General features: G+C 42.0%; 1 protein-coding gene across 5 annotated transcripts in view; it reads right to left on the reverse strand.

Annotated features, from left to right (window-relative positions):
- Positions 1-22,536, reverse strand: part of LOC145350138 (coiled-coil domain-containing protein 148-like) — a 91,720-nt gene that overhangs the window by 17,335 nt on the left and 51,849 nt on the right. For all 5 annotated transcript variants that reach the window (XM_080199110.1, XM_080199109.1, XM_080199108.1 and 2 more), the window contains 5 exons: positions 16,113-16,276; positions 12,063-12,158; positions 9,328-9,491; positions 7,751-7,889; positions 6,007-6,213 (listed from right to left, as the gene is read on the reverse strand). In XM_080199110.1, coding sequence (XP_080055236.1) covers positions 6,007-6,213; positions 7,751-7,889; positions 9,328-9,491; positions 12,063-12,158; positions 16,113-16,276 — 770 coding nt within the window. The remainder of the gene's footprint in view (positions 1-6,006; positions 6,214-7,750; positions 7,890-9,327; positions 9,492-12,062; positions 12,159-16,112; positions 16,277-22,536) is intronic.

The raw sequence follows: 22,536 nt of genomic DNA on the forward strand, positions 1-22,536 counted from the left end.
CAGCTGGCATTAAGAGCAGGGCCTTGGTGCTCGTGGGTCAATGGTTTAGTGCATTCTGCACCAGTGCAAAGCCTCATTGGTATCTTCCCATATGTAATCTGGTTTCCCGTCCAGTAAGGGAGTGATCTTAAATATGCTGAGTCTGTTCAAGGTTGGATCTTTCCTGTTCCCGGGATCTTCCGATCTTCGGGCACAGTGAAAGCCCAGCAAGAATCGCTACTGGTCTTCCCAGAGACCAGGCATCATGGCCATGCTGAGGTTGGGGAAATAAGGGGTGGGGAGGGGCATTGAAGCACCCGTTCCCACCCAGGGTGTCAGAAGTAGTGCCAAGGGGCTGGAGCACAAGGGCTGTCATGAAGAGGGTCAAGAAAGGGGTCCCACTGGAATGCCCCGATGTGGATGATCTTTGTTGGGTTAGGTAAACATCCCTTCGATGAGGAGAGGGAAGTACCCGATGTCCATGAGAGAAGGAGGGGGTTCATACTTTCAATTAGAGATCAGGGCGCTTTTTAAAAATGGCTCCCAATCTCTGTGAGGCTGGACTGACTGGGTGTTTAGGCCCTGTCTCTCTGAGAACCAGGCAAAACTCACCATTCTCCCAAAAAATGACTAAATATGGGAAAATTGCGAACACACAGGTTTTCTCACCTGAAATTACACTTACGGCATGATCTTACAGGCTCACCGCACTGGTCAAACAGCACAGTGAGCCAGTAAGATTGAGTGAGAGGTCAAAAATCAACAGGCCCTGTTTTGACAGTGTAATCTGGGCATGAAGCTGAAAATGATATGTTTTACATATATAACATATACACATTTTTAAGACAATTACATAATGATTGAACCAAATATATATATGTACACAATTCAACTATATGCAAGAACATGAACGTAAACTATGAATTACAATATCAACATCTACTTAAACGTCTACATAGACATAATCAGTCTGTCTGGATGATGACAGTTCCTGGACAAATGTCTTCTTGCCTCAGAAATCTTCTCAGTCGTTCTTCTCTAAATTCTCACGAGCTTCCTCTCTCACTCAGTTACTGTCTCCAGTAAACTCTGCCAATGTCTTGTCTCTGCTTCAGGAGCACTAGAATCAGTAGAATCAGTTCTGCCTAAGGATTCTGGATTGGGGAGGACTTCCCTCCTTTGATGTGGAGCAGCCACCAACTGATCCATGTGCCTCCTCCAGACCCTCTCATCCTGGGTCTGTACAATATATGACAATGACCCCGACTGGGCCAACATTGTCACTGGAACCCATCTCTCACCTGACATGTAGTTCCTCGTCAACATGGTTTTTCCCTTCCTGAAATTCCTTGGCTTGGAATACACGTCCCTTTGTGCCATCTGACCTTCTGGTTCTTTGCTACCACTTTTCTCAGCTCTCCTGGCTGCATCAGTTCAAAGATGGTCCTCAATCTGTGACCAAACATCAAAGACGCTGGGAATCGATTCACTCATCTTCCAAGGAATCATCCCTTTGGGAAACCTTCAGTTTTAAGGACTGGACAAATCTTTCCGCCTGGTCTTTTGTTGCAGAGTGGTACGGAGCTGATCTCACCTGTCGGAATCCTCAGTGGTACAAGTATTCCTAAAACTACTTCTCCACAAACTGTAGCCCGTTGTCACTCACCACTTATTTGTACCACTGTTGTCACCCCTCCACCAATGGGAATGGCCTGAGGCTCCTTGGCAAAGGATCTATGTAAACTTTGCAGGTCTGGTGGAAGGTAAAATGCTGTTGGAGTGCTTGATATCCACTCAAAATGGCCAGAGGTAGCAACTATGAATTTGGTGTCTGCAGAGGTGACAACAGATCGACTCAACGAATTGTTTGCTTGATTTGGGAGTCTCAACATAAGAACATAAGAAATAGGAGCAGGAGTAGGCCATCTAGCCCTTCGAGCCTGCCCCGCCATTCAATAAGATCATGGCTGATCTGTCGTCCATGATCTTATTGAATGGCGGGGCAGGCTCGAAGGGCTAGATGGCCAACTCCTGCTCCTATTTCTTATGTTCTTATGTTGAGACTCCCAAATCAAGCAAACAATTCGTTGAGTCGATCTGTTGTCACCTCTGCAGACACCAAATTCATAATTGCTACCTCTGGCCATTTTGAGTGGATATCAAGCACTCCAACAGCATTTTACCTTCCACCAGACCGGCAAAGTTTACATATATCCTTTGCCAAGGAGCCTCAGGCCATTCCCATTGGTGGAGGGGTGACAACAGTTGTACCTTCTGCACTACAGTATATGATTCACAAGAACCTGCCTTCTCCTCGATCTGAAAGTTTATACTCGGCCACCAAAAATAGCTCCTAGCAATCTCCCTCATTTGCACCACCGCCGGTTATCCTCAGTGCACTTGTTTCAGCACCTTCCCTCTTAATGTGCGAGGAATGACCATTATTCCCCACAATAGACGTCTGTCCGTTATGAACAACTCCCACTTCATGGACAGATAGGGACACAAATTAGGCTGATTTCTCTGAATAATCGTCCCTTATAAGGCTAAATCCATTACATGGCTTTAAACTGGGTCGTTTTTTTTATGGCATTTCGTACTTAGGCTGTGGCACTGGTGCCTTATCATCTAGGTGACAATACATAATTTTCAAATGCCAATCAGGAACATCCATTCCTCCAGGAAGAGGCAGACTTGACAGAGCATCAACATTGCCATGCTTTTCTGATTGTCGATGCCATATATCATAGCAGTCCACTGGTAAAAGTAGTACACATCTTTGTAAGTGCTGCTGCCATGGATGGTACTCCATTATATGGCCTGAAAATGGGGGTGAGGGGCCTGTGATCACTTAATGGAACAAAATGCCAGCCGTAAAGGAAATGTGAGAATTTTTTCACCCCAAATACAATACTCAAACCTTCCTTCTTAACCTGGGCATATTTTTCCTGCGTTTGTCAAAGATCTTAACACAAAGGCAATACACGTAACAATACAGCCTTAACCCCATTAGGCAAGGCATCTTAAAGGCTAATTACAGTGTCAAATTCAGGTTAAAATGGGTTAGTACTGCTGACCTGCGTAAGGCTTGTTTTACCTCCCTAGTGTGCTTCTTCACACCCCGGGTCCAACTCCATGGTTGGCCTTTACCAAGCAGTCGGTGTAACAGTTTAATGGCCAGGTCCAGCATGAGCTTGCTATAATAATTGAAAATTTCAATCGCAATTTCGACATGTTCTCTGGTCTGGGAGCTTTCATAATGACATCCATTTCTTTGGTGCCTTGTGTAGTCCCTCACTATCAATGACATGGCCCAGGTATTCAATTGAATCTTTAAAGAAATCGCAGTGGCACCACCTGCTCTGTATAAGTACATAAGGTGATTTTGGAAGGCTTCAGTGACAGTGTTTCCAATTTGTCTCTATACACTGAGTCAGAAATCAGTGATATCATTGCCCCCATATCCACTTCCATTTTAATTACCTTCCTTTCCACCTTGGGAAGGAGCATAATCAATTGGCTTTTCCTTGAACCAATAACATATTAAGCCGGAATTTTCTAGATTTAGGTTCTTCTGCTTTCCCTGCAGAGTCGACGGACTCCTGTCCCCTTCTTCGCTGCTGGCATGTACTTGTGCCTAGTCCTCAGGTTTGTCTCTCTCCGACTCCCCTTCTCCTCTTTCAGTTACGCCCTACAATTTTGGGCATTCTGCACCAGTCACTTACACCTGCGGCATTGGGCTTCACAAGTCCAGCATGTTGACTCTTTGTAGCCAGAGTTGCCACAATGGTGGAATCTGGTTAACACTGTATTCTGCTGTGCTTTGGTTACTTTGTGTACTCAGGCATCGACACCCAACCATGTTGCTGCATTTACAGCCAACTCCAAAAAAGTAGCTATTTTAAAAGCCATTTTAAAGTCTTAAGACTTTTTTTTGTCAGGAGTTTCATTGCATGGCTTTGTTTTGGAGCCCACAAGCCAAACAATCCCATAAAGCATTTTGCACAAACCCACTAAATTCATAGTGCTCTGCCTGCCTTTTTAACATGGCCACAAATTGCGCGATTGATTATCCTGCCAACTCTATTCCTTTATAAAATTGGAAATGTTCTGCTATCATAAGTAACTTAAGGACATAATGATTCCTTAATATCTCACACAACTCCATCAGGGGTTTCTCTGCAGGCTTTTCAGGTTGTATGAGACTTCTTAACATAGCAAACATCTTACTCCCTATAGTACTCAGGAAAACTGCTACTATGAATTCTTCATCTACCTTACTTGCTTTTAAGTATGAATGAAAATACTCTGTGTACGGTGTCCTGCTCTCCATGTCTTCACTGAATAGCCCTCTTGCCCAAAACTGCCCCACCATTTTTTATTCCCGCTGGTAGGAGCTTCCCCCGCCTTTGCGTTCTGCAGCTGCTTTTTGCATGCTTCACGCCATGGCTCCCTCACAAACTGTGCTCCTACTCTGCCTATCGAATGCAGCCTGAGTCCCCTTGCGAATGCTTCCCACTTGGTGCTCCTGATGGAGAATTCCCTCACCTATTCCTGGCCTTTGACTGTAGCCCAAGTTACCTTGTGACCACTGCCTTCAGCCCTTTTCCCAATGGGTATCCCTTTTGTGACACTGAATGCGGCCTGAGTCCCCCCACAACTGCTTCCCTTGACAGCTACACCTGTTGCCACAAGTCTAGCCTGGTACCTCAGCCATTCACACCGTTTTCGGACCCAGTTCAACATCATTCTTCTTCCCTTCTTCTGAAGAGTTGGTGGTGGCACGCAATCTGTGGGCCGTGACTCAGCCTCATTGCCAGTTATTATGTATGATGTTGAATATGGACTAATAAAAATCACAAGGTAAGTGGGAGTAAACGAATTGGAATATTAACACATCGTATCTTGAGCACAGTTAGCACAGCACTGGATTGGTAGGCTCCACCCAGGGTGGAACCTGCGCCCTGGGTCACCTGACCTATTTTCTTAAAGGAACAGCCTCAACATACATGACATTATCCACTTGATGCAACTTTGTGCCACAAGTGTCACTGACCAGTCCGTACTACAGAACATTGCATGGATTCTGTGCATATTAGTCCGCTGCTCCTGCTTTCTCTAGAGAGCACTGACACATATGGCTTTTAATGAGGTTGGCCACATTCTCAGTAGACGAACTCATGCATTCAGAAGCTCTAAAACATAGTAGCACAAATGCACTGAACGATCGCTTCCATTCTCAACCCGTGACCCTGCTCTTTTGCCCTAGAGGCAAAATCCTGCCCAGATCCGAGACTCCAGTCTCAAAAGTTGGTCCTAATTGCATGTACTAATCTATATTGCATTCTAAAAAGTTGTTGAAAAATTCTAAAATCATACTGTATGAAACTGAATACCTATCGTTTCAATCTCTTACTGTATTTCAAATATTGTTCGCAAACAACAATCATACAGTGAAAACATTAACTTGGCATTAATTTCATTGGCATCGAAACATGTTTTTCTTTCTGACACTGAATGGAATGGTTTTATGAAATGCTTCAATTTAAATTTGCTTCATCAGATGCTAACTTTTTAATTGCAAGTAACATTTCTACTGTTTATTCATTTTATTTCCTTGAAAATGATCTTCTATCTGTTTTCTGCAAATGTTCAAGCAACGTATAGAGATCCAAATGTGATTCTGCTCTGGGTACAATAACTCTCAGCATATCAGGCTGTGAGGAATAAGGACTCAAATTTAGTAAAAATTGAAAATATAAAATACCTTCACGCAACTTTATAGTGATTTATCCATTGTCAGAAATTCATCTCAACAGTGACGATTAAAATCTGTAAATAGTCACATGCCACCAAACATCACTAAATCAGTCAATGTGAAAGGAATGATGAATAAGGACACCAGCTTATGGGAGGATAAGGAGAATCAAATCATTTTAAATGTTTATGTAAAGTAATGTACAGAAAAATTCCAGTCTGGTCTGCAGTCAGATTGTGATATCTGTATAAATCAATGTTTCTGCTGACCTTGTGGTTTAATTCAGCACAGATTTCCTGCTGCTTCCGTCTGTCATTTGCCAACAACACATCAGCCTCATGAGCTACACAGGCTTCAGCAAATATCATCACTGTCTTCATCAGCAAGTCTTTCTTGTCACGGGTCCAGCTCTGAATCAGAACCTTCTGGTGCTCTTTCTTAAACTGAAATCCATCCCATAATCTCCAATGGTCAATCTAGAACAAAGATTTTGTTACTTTTTCCAACACCTTTGGGGACATTTTTCTTAGCTATATATGTCATTCTGAATTCTGTATCAAAAATCGTAAAAGGAATATATGCTCATGATATTTAATTATTTTGGACATTATTTTGCTCAGTCAGTTGAAGGATGGAATACTTAATTAATTTTCCAATATAATGCAAGGTACTCCCAACTCAAGACATATAAAACATTCTTCACACAAAATCAATAATATGCATTCATCCTAGTTTCAAAAGAGTAATGTGTTACTACAGCATGGAACATTCGGACTGTTCATATAATGAAAATTATAAAAATTAGGGACACTTTTGTGCTATTGACACCAATTTATTAGACTAATGCGCAAACTTATTGGAGCTGATTTCTACTCATTCTACAGATTTCCCAGTCAAGTCTACAATCTATAGTGAAAGCTCCCAGCCAAAGAATTCCAGTTGGGTAGTCAGAAGTGGGAAGGGGCAATGGATGTCTTGCATAAGATTTTCTAGCATAATACTAAGTCTAATTCATATCCTGGAAATCCATCCCTTTTTAAATGAGTTTTCATACATTGATCACTCTGTGTGAGGACAATGTCTCCTGATATCAATACCAAATTTTACTTCTGTTAATTTGAACCTGTGACTTTTTATTTTGCCATCAGAGCAGTACCCAGTTTATATTTTGTATGCAATCTTAAATACCTCTGTGCCAAAAAACTGGACTCAATGCTCAAGATTCATGCTGACCTGAGGACTGAATGATTTTAGCACAGATCTACTGTTTTGGCAATATATTTCAGCAGCATGACTGGAAGTGGAAATGTTAGACACTGTCTAGAATATAGAAATCCTACAGTGCAGAAGGAGGCCATTTGGCCCATCAGGTCTGCACTGACCACAATGCCACCCAGGCCCTACCCCCATATCTCTACACATTTACCCGCCAATCTCTCTAACCCATGTATCTCATGACTCTAAGGGCAATTTTTAGCATGGCCAATGAACCTAACCCGCACATCTTTGGACTGTGGAAGGAAACCAGAGGAAACCCACGCAGACACAAGGAAAATGTGCAAACTCTACACAGACAGTGACTCAAGCTGGGAATCGAACCCAGGTCCTTGGAGCTGTGAGGCAGCAGTGCTAACCACTGTGGTGCCATGCCACCCAAGTATCTACAAGTATGTCCAGGTCTTTCTACTACAACTGTAACCACTTCAATATCATTCTTGGAGAAAGTTGCACATTTCTTCTTTATTACTTAAAATATTCCATACAATTATCCATATTGAATATTATTCTGCCAGATTTTAGCTAACTGGATTTATAGGTCTTTGGCTAACTCACTTCAGAGTCAAATACTTTCTCAGTCAGGTATTTGTTGCAAATTTGTCAGTTTTCTGAATAAGTTCACTGAACATTTCAAGAACCTCGAATTGTTATATGTTACTGATCCTAACAAAGAGAAATGATAACATTTTGAAATCCCACATGCACATTCATCAACATTCAAAATTAGGGACTTACCAATTCCTGCTTGGATTTGTGTGGCAGCAGTCTCAGCAGCATGTCCATGTAGAGCATGTTTCGATTCTGTGTCTCATGAGAGTACAAATCTACAATAACTTGAAATGTCCAATGTTCTTCTTCCGTCCATCCACAATTCCTGAAAAAGGAGAAATGCCCTTAACTGCAAGCCTAAACATACAAAAAAACATTGAAATATAAGAAAGGAAAGCTTAATTGGATTGCATTTTCACACTGTTTTTGGTGCATTTAGAATGCTTTAACAATATTGGTATACCAAATTGACACTATTCTCTCCTGAATCTGGCTAAGTTAGGGGGTCCACTCGCATACACGCAGGGTAGGGTAGGTGTAGGAGGATGCGGCGGCGCGGGCTCGTTGGGCCGAAGGGCCTGTTTCCCGTGCTGGGTTGCTCTTTGTTCTTTAATAAAGGAGATGTGCCCAGGAAGCCAATTCTCATGGCTGTGCATCTCTAAAAGGCTTCTTGTGGGTTGCCTCAGGATTATGAGCCAGGATCAAACAGTTGCCACTGCTGGAACAGGCAGCCCCTGAGGTGATGGAGACCAGACTTAAATGAACTTGTAAGTTTATGGAAGTACAGTAGGGGGAAGAACTTAATGGGCTGAATGGCCTCCTTCCGTGCCATAACTGACTTTGTTGCTACTGCCTTTCCACTGCCCAATTCTCAGATCAGAATTTATCTGGGAGTGATGCCTAAGGTCCACCTACTACAAACTCTCCTTGCTATGGATACTCCACCAGAAATTCAGGACAAAAATGAGGTTGGGAATGAGATGCCCTCTTGCAATGGCACACATCTTGTGGTCAGTGGTCACTTTTTGTAGTTACTTGACACTGACATTGAAGAAACCCACAAGATTTTAGCTGGCACTGTAGCATCAGTTTCTGCTATTACATCAGTTTTATTCTGGCACCATCTCTGGGTAATGGAAGATTTGCCTTCTGGACTGAACAATGAGTTCAACAACTTCAGAGCATGAACTCTCCCCTCCACCATCACCCCATTTCCATCTATTTTATTTTATTTCTTGTTTTCATCTCATTCATCCATTTTTATTACTTCTCATTCTTACTTCTATTTTTCCACTTCTGAAATCTCACTCTCCATATTGCCCCCAACCCCCACTCCACTTTTCTGTTTTTGTTTCAGACTCCAGCATCCGCGAATTTTGTCTTTATACTAAATTCTGCACACTCTCTTTTCCTTCTCCCCTATGTATTCTATGATGCTTTGTCTGTATAGTGTGCAAGAGACAATACTTTTCACTGGAAACCAATACATGTGGTAATAATAAATCAAATAAAAAAATCAATGCAGAACTAATACATTTGATGAGTTCTTGCCTAAAATCACACTTAACAGCAACTTTGAATCGATGGGTAGGAGATTTTTAAAAATAATCTGTCAACCACCCTGATTTTCAGGATGAATGAAGTGGTTTCATACGGTTATGTAAGCACACCTATTGCAGCATCAACAGTGTTTCCACCTATATTGCAGAAAGATAGTTTGTATATTTACATTATAATTTATTCTTGCATAATTGTTATTTTACCTGTCTGTTAATTTAAGTTGATGGTTGATATCCTCCAGCTGAGATTTGTATTTTGCATTCAGATTCTGGAACTCCTGCAGAACAGAGGCCTTCAAGTCAGGGTATGGGCATTCCAGGTAATGTACATCTTCTGGAATTTCATCAAGATGCAGGGCAATTTCTTCCTAATCGTAAAAAAGAGAGAAAATCATGAATACTGATATTCCTCTATATAATTATTTCCATCACTAATAATATTTGAAATTGAATCAATGATGTTAATTCTGAGGTAACTGTTAAACTTGAAAATGACAGCTACAAATTTAACAAGTGCAGCTACAGCAGCATTCAATGACTCAATGATGGAGGGGCCCAGCATGTCAATACAAAAGACAAGGCAGTTTGCAGCAATTTTATGCCAGAAGTGCCAAGTGGATGATCCATCTTGGCCTTCTCCAGTGGTCCCTAGCATCTCAGATGCCAGTCTCCAGCCAATTTGATTCACTCCACGTGATATCAAGAAACGGTTGGAGGCACTGGATACTGCAAAGGTAATGGACCCTGATAACATTCTGGCAGTCTTCCAGCTGCTTCATCAATGACCTTTCCTCTGTCGTAAGGTCAGAAATGGGTATGTTTGCCGATTATTGCACCGTTCAGCACTATTTGTGACTTCTCAGATACTGAAGCAGTCCATGTTCAAATGCAACAAGATTTGTACAATGTCCAGACTGACAAATGGCAAGTAACAATAGTGCCACACAAATGCCAGGCAATGACCATCACCAAGAAGAAGCGAAGGGCTGTTTATTTTGCTGTTGTCTTTTCCAGTGTCAAGATCAATACCAGGTGATCCGTCCAGTTTCATTTCTTTGTTGAGACTTTGTAGCAACTGATACAACTGAGTGGCTTGCTAGGCCTTTCAGAAGGCAGTTGAGAGTCAATCACAATGCTGTGGCTGTGGAGTCACATGTAGGCCAGGCCAGTAAGGACAGCAGATTTCCTTCCCTAAAGGACATTAGTGAACAGTAAACAATCTCCTTTCTGCTTACTGTAAAACCTTTATGCTGGAAAATCTCAGCAAGTCTGACAGCATCGATGGATAGAGAATTGAGCCAACATTTTGAGTCAGGATGACTCTCCATCAGAGTCCTGTCGTTGGAGCTCTGAAGGGCCATCCAGACTCAAAATATTAGCTCTATTCTCTCTCCACAGATGTTTTGATCTGCTGAGATTTTCTAGCTGTTTTTGTGTGAGGGATTTTGATTATTTATTTATACAACACTTCACAGTTCATTAACTCTTAAGTATTTTCTAGAAAGCACATGCTTCGTCTGTATAGCGCATGTAGGAGTTTTCTCAGGGACCATGTTATGTTAATATTATGTTCGCTTTCACTCATTTGCAGCTCAGCTAATACAAAGGACTCCCAGGGACAGTAATTCTGGTAGAAGATGTTGTTTATTGCCCAAGCTTGGTCCACACATGTGGGAGAGCAATTTGAGGCAGCCCAAATTACTCTAAATTGCATTACTTTCAGTATTACAATTATACAATTTGAAAAATCATGTACCCATCCCCTTTCACCCCTGTCAGATGTGAACTAATCATTATTAGTATAGATAATTTACCTTGGGCAATAACATTCTACTCTCCAATATCATAGGAATACATAGGTAAATTATTTTCCCTCTGTCACCTAGCAACTCCTTACCAGGAAGCTGTATGTTCTATTCATTCAACTGTCTGTGTTAACTTGGACTGTCTTGGACCCATGCTGATGAGAGGGTTTTTTGCTTCACTCAGTGGCTGTATTGTTTTTGAGGAACGTGTTGTTCTTACTTAGCTATATCCCATCATGCTTGGAGCAGTGTGTAATTAGCCAAGATGTATGCTTTTAATAAATAATACAATCTGTTTTCAAAAATGCATGTTTAAGTTCTCTAACAGTGGTTATATGTGTTTCTATGCAAACAGTACCTTTGTAACTCCAGGTACTTTGTAATGTTTCTATACTATATTCACTCTAAATTAATGTATTCTAGTCTGTTAGTCTTTTACTCCCAGGATATCCTAAACCCCCTCTAACAGTCTACAAGAAACAATAATTTTCATTGTATAATAATAGTGACTTTAATAAATCAAATTAACTGTTCAGATTGAGCTTATTTTTTCAAAGGAGATTTTTTCTATCTCTTATGCCTGAACAGTATGTTTTACAGAAGGCTGGTTTCCACCATACAAGCAACCAGCACTCAGACCACAATGAGTACATTTTCACAGCCACTGATGGATTTTCTGGATAGATGTAATGACCATGCTGGAGGACCCGGAGGCCATTGTAGCCCTCAGCTGAATAGCGCCCTGGCACTAGCCCTGGTAGTGTCAACCTGGCAGTGCCAGTGGAATTGTCAGGGAGCCAAGGGGGGGAGGGGCTGCTGGTACAGGGGATTGTGGGGGGGCCTGATGCTTCCATGCATTATGTATGATCATAGTGCCAATTGCAAAGCTGCGACATTCACTGCAAAGAAAGCTGTAACTAACCTGCAACACAGAAATACAATTCTGATGCAAATTCTCTAATACCTTTCCAATAATGAAAAGAGCTAATTTAGAATTTTAACTGATGGCTGAGCAAAGAAGATTTGGCTTTTCATAATTTGAATGAACCCAAAAGCAGACACACTCCACTTCCAGTGCTTCAACACTAGAAGACTAGAAAATGTACTCCCATGTTCTTTATAAAAAACATTTACCTCAAATACAATATTATTGATCTGTTCTTCCAAGATGCTTCTCTCTCGTTCAAGCTTGTCTGTGATGACCTTCTGTTGGTTTCTCACAAATTCTACCTAATTTCATAAAAGATTCAGAAATAAATGTGCTTTATGAGTTGATTGTGCAAAAAATATAAGAACAGCAAATGTTAAAAAATAACAATTAAATTACTTTCCCTTCACAGTAATATAAACAGTTATACTTCATCGGAAATATTGTAAGATGTTGTCTGGCTTTAATGTTTTTTTCATTCTTGGGTGGATCTTAAGGCAAACATAATGGGCCAAAATTTGCTGTAAGTCAAAATTGCCTTTATGTGTTCAGGTTTTAAAATTTTTTGCAAGGCAAATTGCAAAAAAAAGCCCAAGACGATAATGGTGAAGAAAACAGGGCAGCTGGAACCTGATTGAACAAGGCAAGCAATTGCTTATCTTCTGAAGCAGTCAAATTGAAGGGTTGTGAAATTAACCATGCAAGGACTTAAAAAAAGAGTATAAATTAGAAGGGTTGGTTCAGTGTCAAATCGTGCAGAGAAAGAGCAATAAAAGGGAAATAAATATTGAAGCAAGAGAGAAAAAGGAAACAGAATCAAAAGGTAAAAATATTAAAATGCTTAGCTTTGACTTGTATAAAGTCCTCAACGTCAATTAGTGCCTAAAGAAATTAGATCCCACACTTCAAATATTTGAGTTTCATTGCCAGAGAAGTTGAATGGCAGTAATTAATTTGATAATCATTTGAGAGAAAACAGTGTTGTACTGGTAATATCACTGGACTAGTAATCCAGTGGTCCAGGCTTAAACTCCCGGGATCAGGGTACAAATCCCACCACAACAGCTGGTATTGAAAACTGGTCTCTGTAATAGTGACAATAACAAAAAGCATTGATTATAGTCAAACCCACCTAGTTCAGTAATGTCCCTTTAGGACATCGACCTGACTCCAGATCTACTGCAATGCAGTTAACTCTTAATTGCCTTCTGAAATGGTCTAGTAAGCCATTCAATTAAAGGGTAATTAGGGTAAGCAATAAATATTGACCATGTCAGTGACACCCACATCCCATCAATGAAAAAAATCTTAACAATCATTACATCAGTAAAATGGAACTTATGCTTAAAATAATACAAGATTTAACTTTCTATTACCAATCTGGAGTTTGTATCAACTGCAAAAATACAGTGGGCCTGATTCTTTGACTTCTTCAGATGGTTCACGGGAATCCCAATGCCCCGGTGAATGAGGCATTGGCCAAAAATCAGGAAAATCGACAGGCACTAGGGCTCTTGAGATTCACCCAACCCAGCCTGCTCGCTCCAACCAGTTCTGCTGAGGGTGGGAGGCAACCCAATAAGCATGTAAAACACCCTCATCTCCATGTCATTAGAGAGACTGACTCCAGATGTAAAGGCCATGTGATAATCACCCACCCTCAGTACTGGAAGTCACCCAGGCATAGTTTGGTGTTACTCTTGGCAACTGGGGACAAACAGTTAGCTAGGAGCTAACTGTTTTTAAAATTTTTTGTCTTGCTTGGGGGTGTGTCTGACTCAATGGGTCAACTGCGGTTCGAGCTGGAGGGAAAGGGTGGCCTCAGGGGGAGCAGGGGCTGGGTCGGGGAGGCCTTGCCCGACTGCTTTCATTGACACTTTGAAGCAGCTAACCCAATCCATTTCAGTATTGGACATTTGTATGTCAAAAGTATTGGTTCTCCTTGGTGTCCGATCTCAGCTTTGACCTTCTGGCTCTATGGGAACCATGCACCAAGGACATATGGAGCCTTACATACCTGGACCTGTTAACCTCTCACAGTCTGGCATAGTCCTATCCTCATGCTGAAACCCCCAATTCCGGCCAGCCCTGTATTAACTCCCTTCACACATGGCAAGTGTCACTGACCCTTCAAACTCTACATGAGTGCTGGATAATGGCACACCTCATGGAACCCACTTCATTCACATTCCCACACCAGATCAGGGAGAGGAATCGGAAAGGTGAATGCACACAGGGGTCAGGCGTCCCAGTAACAGCTGAAAGAAGTGCTGCCAAGCGACCTATGTCACAGAAACAGCTGCAGCTGAGACACACAGGAGATGCTCCAAAAAGGTTCCACTCTCTAAACATACAGCTGATGTGCTAGTGCACGACCACTAGCTGAGTATCATGCATGTCATCTTGGGAAAACAAGACAGGAGGGTGATGATGGCTTGGTGTGAGGAAAGCTATGATGCTCCTCATAATGACAAGAGATCCGATTCCTGTCCACCTCGAGATGTTCCACTGACATCCCTTTCCATCCCTGAGTGCGTGTTGGGGGCATTTTCAGCCGGCCCACAGTCACTGTGAAAGCTGCTCTCTGTGAAAGATGCTGTCTGTGAAAGATGCTGTCTGTGAAAGATGCTCTCTCTGAAAGATGCTCTCTCTGAAAGATGCTGTCTGTGAAAGATGCTCTCTGTGAAAAATGTTCTCTCTGAAAGATGCTCTTTGTGAAAGATGCTCTCTGTGAGAGTCGGGGGGAGTGGTTGGCCGAAAGTGAGGGATTCCTGCAGACAGAGTGGTCTCCACATGTCTCATTCTGGCTCACATGGCCTTCTACCAGAGGGTAGGTCTGTACAGTCTGTGTGACCATGCGTTCTGTGCCGGAAACAGAAGAACCATTCATTCCCATTCCAACATCCCCTCTAGTGAAGTTGACTGCACAAAGTAAAAGGCACTCGGGCATAAGATGGACAATGTTTAATCCAGAAAGCACGGGGTTAGTCTCCTTCCGTCCATCTTCTCTGATGTGACTGTGGGGTGAGTAGGGAGCTTTTATAAGCTGCTCCTGCTTGTTGCTCATTCAGGTGATTCCCAATTTCAGCAAATCAGCCACTGGAGTCAGAAAATCCATGGGTTTCACTTGTGTAATGGGCTAATCCATCTGAATAGGCAAGGTGGCTTGTGAACACTGCTGCCAGTGGAAGAGCAAATCTCTCCCGCTTTCTCGCTGGTGGAAGTACTTAATGTCAAAATGGGAGAATCGAGCCCTGCAAATTCAAATTCAAATGTTGAGGTAGACAGTGAGATGATATTTTCACAAAGTTAATGACTTAATAAATTCCTGTTGCATACATGGAAACTGGTGGCGTTTCCACAAAGCTCCGAGATTTAAAATAAGCAACACCCTAGGAGTCAGATTACTTTCAATCACCTGCACTTGAATATAGGGCTGAATTTCCCATCCTGCTCGCCATGGGAATCAAAGCGGCTGGGGAGGGGGATCATGGCAAGGTCCGTTGACCTCTGGCGGGATTTTCTGGCTTTGGGGCAAGTGTGGCCATTCAATTAAAACATGGCTGGTTCCTATTTGAACGCCATTTACCTGCCTTTGTATGATATTCCTAAACATCCTTAAAATACAAAAATCTCACAATTTCAGTTTTGAAAATTTCAAATGACTTAGACACATCACTTTTTTGGTGAATTCCACATTCCCATGGCTGTTTGTGTAATGGCATAGCTCTAATTTTAATATTATGCTTTCTTGTTTTGAATTCCACACAAAATGAAATATCCTCAAACTTGGTATCATCTTGGTTAATCTAGACTGTTATCCCTCCTTGGCCAAAATATCTTTCCCAAAACTGAACACAGCACTCCAGATGGAATCTGAACAAGGTTTTATACAACTGAAGCACCACTTCCTTACTGTGAATTTCAATCCCCTCAAGATGAAGGTCAACTTTCCATTTGCTTTTTTGATTATATTTTGTATCTGCGAACACCTGATTTGTGTGCACAGACACGTAAATCTCTTTGTCCCATTGCTCCTAGTTTCTCACCACTAATAAAATATTTTTGTATTTTTCAGTTCCAAAATGAGCAACGTCATACTTGGTTGAATTCTGTCTGTTATAATTTTGCCCACTCACTTATTCTGTCTACATCCCTCTGTAATTTTATAGGTGAAAATTGTTCAATGATTTGTTAATAAACTGCGAATGACATGAAGCTTAAAATAGAACAGGTTAAATTAAGGAATGTCATACCTGCTGCAGTATTTGGATAGAATTAAATTCATCCCCCTGGTTGAGTTGCTGCAAGGGGCAACGCTGCATTTCAATCAGTCTTTGTTTCAAGTCGTTTTTCAATTGTAAGATTGGCTCTACTGTAGCTATTCTAAAAGCTTCCTGGTCTTCCCGCAACATTGCACCTTAAGTTAGAGAGAAATTCCCAAAGGATATTGATTATTTATGAAAAGAGTTCAAACAGTTCAAGAGTTTACAACTGAAAAACAAATAAAATACATAAGTTATTTTGTTTTAAATTCCTCAAGTTATATTGTATCACCCTCATATGAAACCATCAACAAATTGTATATACAAGAAACTATTTATGATTAAAACTAAGAAACATACAATGTTTTGATCTGCAGTTTTCAGACCTTTTTTTATTCTTTCATGGAAAGTGGATATTATTGAAATTTGTTTGGTCAGGTTTTGCACAGCTTCCTTCATTGAAGACTTCAATTTAGCGTATGTCTTCAAAGATATAAACTCAGCTGAAATCTTGCTCTTCAACCCTTCCAGTTCTAATCTGATATGAACATTTTTTTCTGTAGAACTTAACTTTAGAAGTTACCTTTGGCTTTTGCATTTCATTGAACTTAATTGGTCAGCAACCATCTTGTAGTTTACCTGAATATCGTCTCCTTCTCACTGGTGTCTGTCTCCCTCTACAGTTTTCTTTTCCCTCTTTATGGGTTTTCTTCTGCCCTTTCTTTATTGGCACATTCAAGATTATCAGCCTAAGCTTTAGATTTGCTCTAGCTGGGACGATTGGTTGTTGCATCCCATCTGCTACCTAGAACTTGAGATCTTCCTTCTTGCCACTGAATTGGACTGTCAGACTAATCTGTCCTCTTAGTGTGAGTACTGTGCCATTATAGGGTCCTAATCTTACTCTGAGGGCTTCATTTTTTTCATCACCATGTTGACCCACTTTATGCAGATCTGTGAAGGTCATATGTTTCATGATGCATACGTATCTATTTGACACTTCTTGTTCGCTTAATACTTTCCCTCTGAGGTCTTTATTGTAACAGTCACAAACCACTTGTTGCCAATGGACATGACTGAACCAATCTGTTGTATCATGTATACTTTTTCTTCAGACTTGTCTGCTGAATTTTCTCCAGTGCCCATCTGTATAGACTTGTTTGTTTTGTTTTTTGGCCAAGCATTTGTATGCAAATGAGGGGGGCAATGAATATCAACTCACATAGATTTGCATGTCTTATTCCCCAGGTCGCACTGCATTAGTTCTCCTTTAAGAGGCTTAACTGGTAGCAGTGTGGGAAAGCCGTTCCTGGGCATTCTTGCCTCAGACTTAATTGGGTGGAGGCAGGAAGGAGACAAGGTCCATAACTGCCCACCATCCTTCCCAATTGAAATTTCTCCCTGTTTCCAAACTTGCCATCGGATAGGATATTAAAAACCACCCATAGAAAAGTGATAGCACAGGAGGCTAATCAGCCCATCATGTCTACACAGCCTCTCCATGAACTACTCAGCTAGTCCCTGTCCTATGCTCTACCAAAGCCCTATCAATCTTTTCTCTTCAGGTAAGTATCCAATTCTCTTCTGTAAGTCACAAGTGACTCTGTTTCCATCACAATCTTAGGCAATGCATTGCCAATCCTAAACACGTTACATTTAAAAAAAATCCTCATGACATTGGTTCCTTTGTCAATCACCTTAAATTGGTGCCCACTGATTCTCAACCATTCTACCACTGGTAATTTTTCTGTCTACTCTGTCCCGACCCCTCATGATGTTGAACATCTCTATCAGTCCCAGGAAGAACTTCTTCACTCAAAGGGTGGTGAATCTCTGGAATTCTCTGCCCGTTGACGTGGTGGAGGCTACCTCGCTAAACATTTTTAAAACGTGGGTTGATGGGTTTTTGATAAGAGAGAGGATTAAGGGTTATGGGGAGAGGGTGGGAATGTGGAACTGAGCCACGACAGATCAGCCATGATCTTATTGAATGGCGGGGCAGGCTCGAAGGGCTAGATGGCCTACTCCTGCTCCTATTTCTTATGTTCTTATGTTCTTTACCAATCTATCCAGGTAGCCGAAATCACTTATCCCCAGAATAATTCTTTAAATCTTTCCCACAACTTCACATACTTCCTGTGTTTTCCAGATTTGTACATAATACTGCAGTTGAATCTGAATCAGTGTTTTATAACAGTTTACTGTAACTTGCTTGATTTTGTACTCAATGTATTCATTTTGTACTCTATTTATAGAGTCCCCAAGATCCTATATCTTTGTTAATCTGACCTGCCACCTTCAATGATTTGTGCACAAATATTCCCAGGTCCTTCAGCTCCTCCACTACTTTAGAATTGTACTCTATATTTTGACTGCCTTCCTGATTCTTCCTCCTCTTACAGACATCTGGGTGTGTTGGATTGAATTATTATTATAGTTCCATTCTTCTGTCTGAGAGTGATAGTCTTAATTTCTAATTTAATTTGTTTCCCTCAGTATCCTCTCCCTTGTTGAAATGGGCTGAAGTTTCCCAAACTCCAATTTATGAGGTCCAATGTTAAAAATAACCCCACAGAAAATTATTTAAGGTGAAGTGAAACTAGAATTTATTAATACATTGAAAACCCAAGAGATGGATCGCAACTCACATTCACATTCACAAGCTCACAAGGTAAAAACTCAGAGAAAGAAGGGGAAAGAATTTACAAATTACAAGTGCAAGTTCCTTTAAAAAAAATCATTAGTTATTAGCATTAATTCATATGAATAGAGTCCACTAAGTAAATGTCCAATGATGGTTTTTTCTGGGGTGGCAGAATTCCTGGTCTTGGTTCTGACAAATCAGTTGCAGGTTGAAGGTGCAGCAAAGTATTCTTATATTTTGGGAATTAATTCACTCTGTAAGTGAAATACAGACTCTTTCAGGGGACTCGACATTGAAAGAGATGGAAGTCAAAGGCAAACTGCTTGCCCGCAGTCCAGTTTTCTCTTCTGTGGTTAAACCACAACTGAAGATAGAATTCAAAGCAATTCGAAAAGTTCAAGTCTTGATCATGTGACAGGGTGGTTTCAGGTCGAGCCACTTAGCTAACAACGAACCGTCATTAAAATAAATGGTACTCTGAGAGGGTAACCATTAACACAACATTGGAGATGAGGAGACCCAATAGCTCTGCCTTTGTCCAAGTTGGCTGGTACAAACATCTTGTCTACTAATCCTTTGTGTTGGCTTGGCTGAAATATTCATACAATAGAAGTCACATTCCAGGAGTTTAATAAATTAGCCTTTGTCCAGTGAAATGAATTAGAATCTTCCAAGACTACCAATATGTGACCAGCTGAGGCCACCACTTGTCCATTTTTTTAAAACAAAGAACTTAAACAAGTTTAGGTGTTTCTCATGTGTCACTGCAGACTTGATAGGTCAAAGGGCCTCTTTTGCATTCTATGATTCTAAGAGAATATGAAAGAGAAACAAATTTTTAAAGAATTTATTTTTTCATGTCTTCTCAACATGGCATTCCCGTTTAACATTTCACACTTCTTACACTAAATTTCATCTACTATATGTCTGCTCAGTCCACTAACCTGCCTCTGTCCTTACAATATTCCAAGTTTTATGTCATTTACAAATTTTAAAATTCTATCCTGCAGATCCAAGTCTAGATCATTAATATAGATCAAGAAAGCCTAATACTGACCCCTGGGGAACTCCACTATGCACAATCTACTATCGTTGCTTGGTCTGGCCTACGTGTGACTCCAGGCACACAGCAATGTGACTGACATTTAACAGCCCTCTGGAATGGCCTAACAAGCCATACAATTTCAAGGGCAATTAGGGATGGGCAATAAATGCAGGGCTTGCCAGTGATACCCACATCCTGTGACGGCATAAAGAAAAACAAAGTATATTTCCATACAAAATAATTTGTAATTATCCTTTCAAATGTTCCACACTTCTTCTCAACTTCTCCTCTCTTGAAAACGTAGGGGGCAATCTTACCAAAAAAATTCTAAGTCCAGGAAGGGCGCGAAAATGGAAGAAAGTCAGATCTGTTTTTTAGGCAAGTTCAAATCTGCTACCTTTTGCACACAATTCATGAAAAAACAGCGCAAACGGTTCCTTGTCTGTGGGGAGAGAGGTGGGGTTTAAGTCACCTGAATGCTGGCTGAGAACAGCGGAGGGCGCATTTGCGCATGCGTGGGTCTCTAGCAGCAAGAGACGTTATTCAGCCTCTGCCGTTCTCAGCCTGCCTCCCAGCCTAAACAAAGCACCGTCCCCCCCCCCCCCACAACTACCGCAGAGACCTGCAGCCTATCATGACCACCCCCCCCCCCCACCCGCCTGGAGCGATCAACCCCTCCCTCTACCCACCCCTGTGATTGGCTGCACGGCCTCCCGTGATTGGCTGCACACCCCCCCCACCCATCCACACCTGCGGTCAGCTGCCCGACCCACACCTCCCCCCAGTGGTTGGCCACCTGGCCCAACCTGTCCCCTTGTGGCCAGGCCCGGTCACCCCTCTCCCTCCCCATCACTGGCAGAGTGGTTAGCACTGCTGCCTCATAGTGCCAGGGACCCAGGTTCGATTCTGGTCTTGGGTGATTGTCTATGTAGAGTTTGCACATTCTACCCATTCTGTGTGGGTTTCCTCCGGGTGCTCCAATTTCCTCCCATGGCCCAAAGATATACAGGTTAGGAGGAGTGATTATGCTAAGTTGAGCCTTAATGTCCAAAGACATGTAGGTGAGGTGGATTAGCCATAGTAAATGCGTGGAGTTACCCCATAGGGTGGAGGGATGGGCCTGGGTGGGATGTTCTTTCGGAGAGTCAGTGCAGACTTTATGAGCTGAATGACCTCTTTCTGCACTGTAGGGATTCTATGGTCTATATTTCAGTGCCAGCCATTCTGTCAGTTGCATTTTCTACGCCACAGAACCAGCATGTTACAATACCACAATTTCCAGCTGGAGCCTCACTGCACACAGTTCCTTGATCTTGCCCACCACAGCCATCTGAAATATCCTCAATAACACCTGGTGAGCTGAAGCCACTGAGAATGTATCCTAGAGGACCATAAGGATAAGTCCACGAGCACAACGGGGGTGTAACAAGGTGGATTCTTAATTAGTCCCCGTAAATGATTAATACAATGAGGGCATGTAATGAAGTGAGGGCAAGATTCAGACGGCTGTACCGAATGAAGGAAATGAATAGGTTGTTGGTGGTGGTTGTAAAAAAGTGAGGGCAGTTGGTGTATTAAGGATGGGAGGAATGCTTCACTTGAAATGCTCTGGGAATAACCTTCTCTTTCAGAGCACTGACAGGATGTCATAGTAATTCAACCAGATGCCAGTTTCCCATCACCAAAGGCCCTTTATTGTGCACCAAAGAGAAGGGCCACACATGCAACTTACCGGTAGATAGTCTGCACCTTGGGTCTTACAAAGCCAGTCCAGGTCGAGCACCAGGTTTCTAAGCCTCTGCTGTCCTCTTTTCAGTGGGCAAGCCTTTGCTTGCTCAATAAGGAAACCCATATTCTACAACGCACATGGGGAGATCTATCCCCGTGGTCTTCATGGCCATCACATCCTCCCCCCTTAGATCCGTGTTTCCCCCAGCACCCCCACTGTGAGGAGATCCTTTTTCCCGCTTAGCGGCCGGTCTGAGGTCCATCAAAGATGGGGCTGGGTCAAATGGCAAGGATCTTCATTTCCAGAGGAGGGGGTCACAGGGTTACCAGTGTGGGCTCCCCCTCAAGAGTTTCAACTCAGAGGTCCACTTCTTCAGTCTGGAAGCAGACGGCTACTTCCAGAGTCAGCTGTCAGCTCAGAACTGACTTCGCATTAGCCCCTCCCAATGGTGAAGGTATGGATTCGAAGATGGGGGCTGAAGAAGTGGGCAGCGGCCACAGTGGCTAACACTGCTGCCTCTCAACGCCAGGGACCCAGGTTCAATTCCCAGCTTGGGTTGCTATCTATGAGGAGTTTGCAAGTTCTTCCCGTGTCTGCATGGGTTTCTTCCGGGTGTTCCGGTTTCCTCTCACAGTCTGAAAGATGTGCTGTTTAGGTGCATTGGCCATGATAAATTCTCCCTCAGTGTACCCAAACAGACACCAAAGTGTGGCGAATAGAGGATTTTCACAGTAACTTTATCGCAGTGTTAATGTAAGCCTACTTGTGATACTAATAAATAAACTTAAACCCTGCAATGCTCCCTCTTTCTTTAAGGTTTAACCCTGGACTTTGACCTTGTATGATACTGGCCCTATTTTCTCCATAATGATCCCAGGAACCCAACCAGGACCATCCCCAAAGTTTTTTATGTGAATCAGACTTTTTTTTGGTTTTCTTGTTGGGACTCCATCCTACCACCAAGTTTGGGGATAATAGACATAACCTGGTATGAAGC

This window comes from Carcharhinus amblyrhynchos, chromosome 11, assembly GCF_965287045.1.
Source record: "Carcharhinus amblyrhynchos chromosome 11, sCarAmb.v2.hapA, whole genome shotgun sequence".
In the NCBI taxonomy this organism is placed as follows: domain Eukaryota; kingdom Metazoa; phylum Chordata; class Chondrichthyes; order Carcharhiniformes; family Carcharhinidae; genus Carcharhinus; species Carcharhinus amblyrhynchos.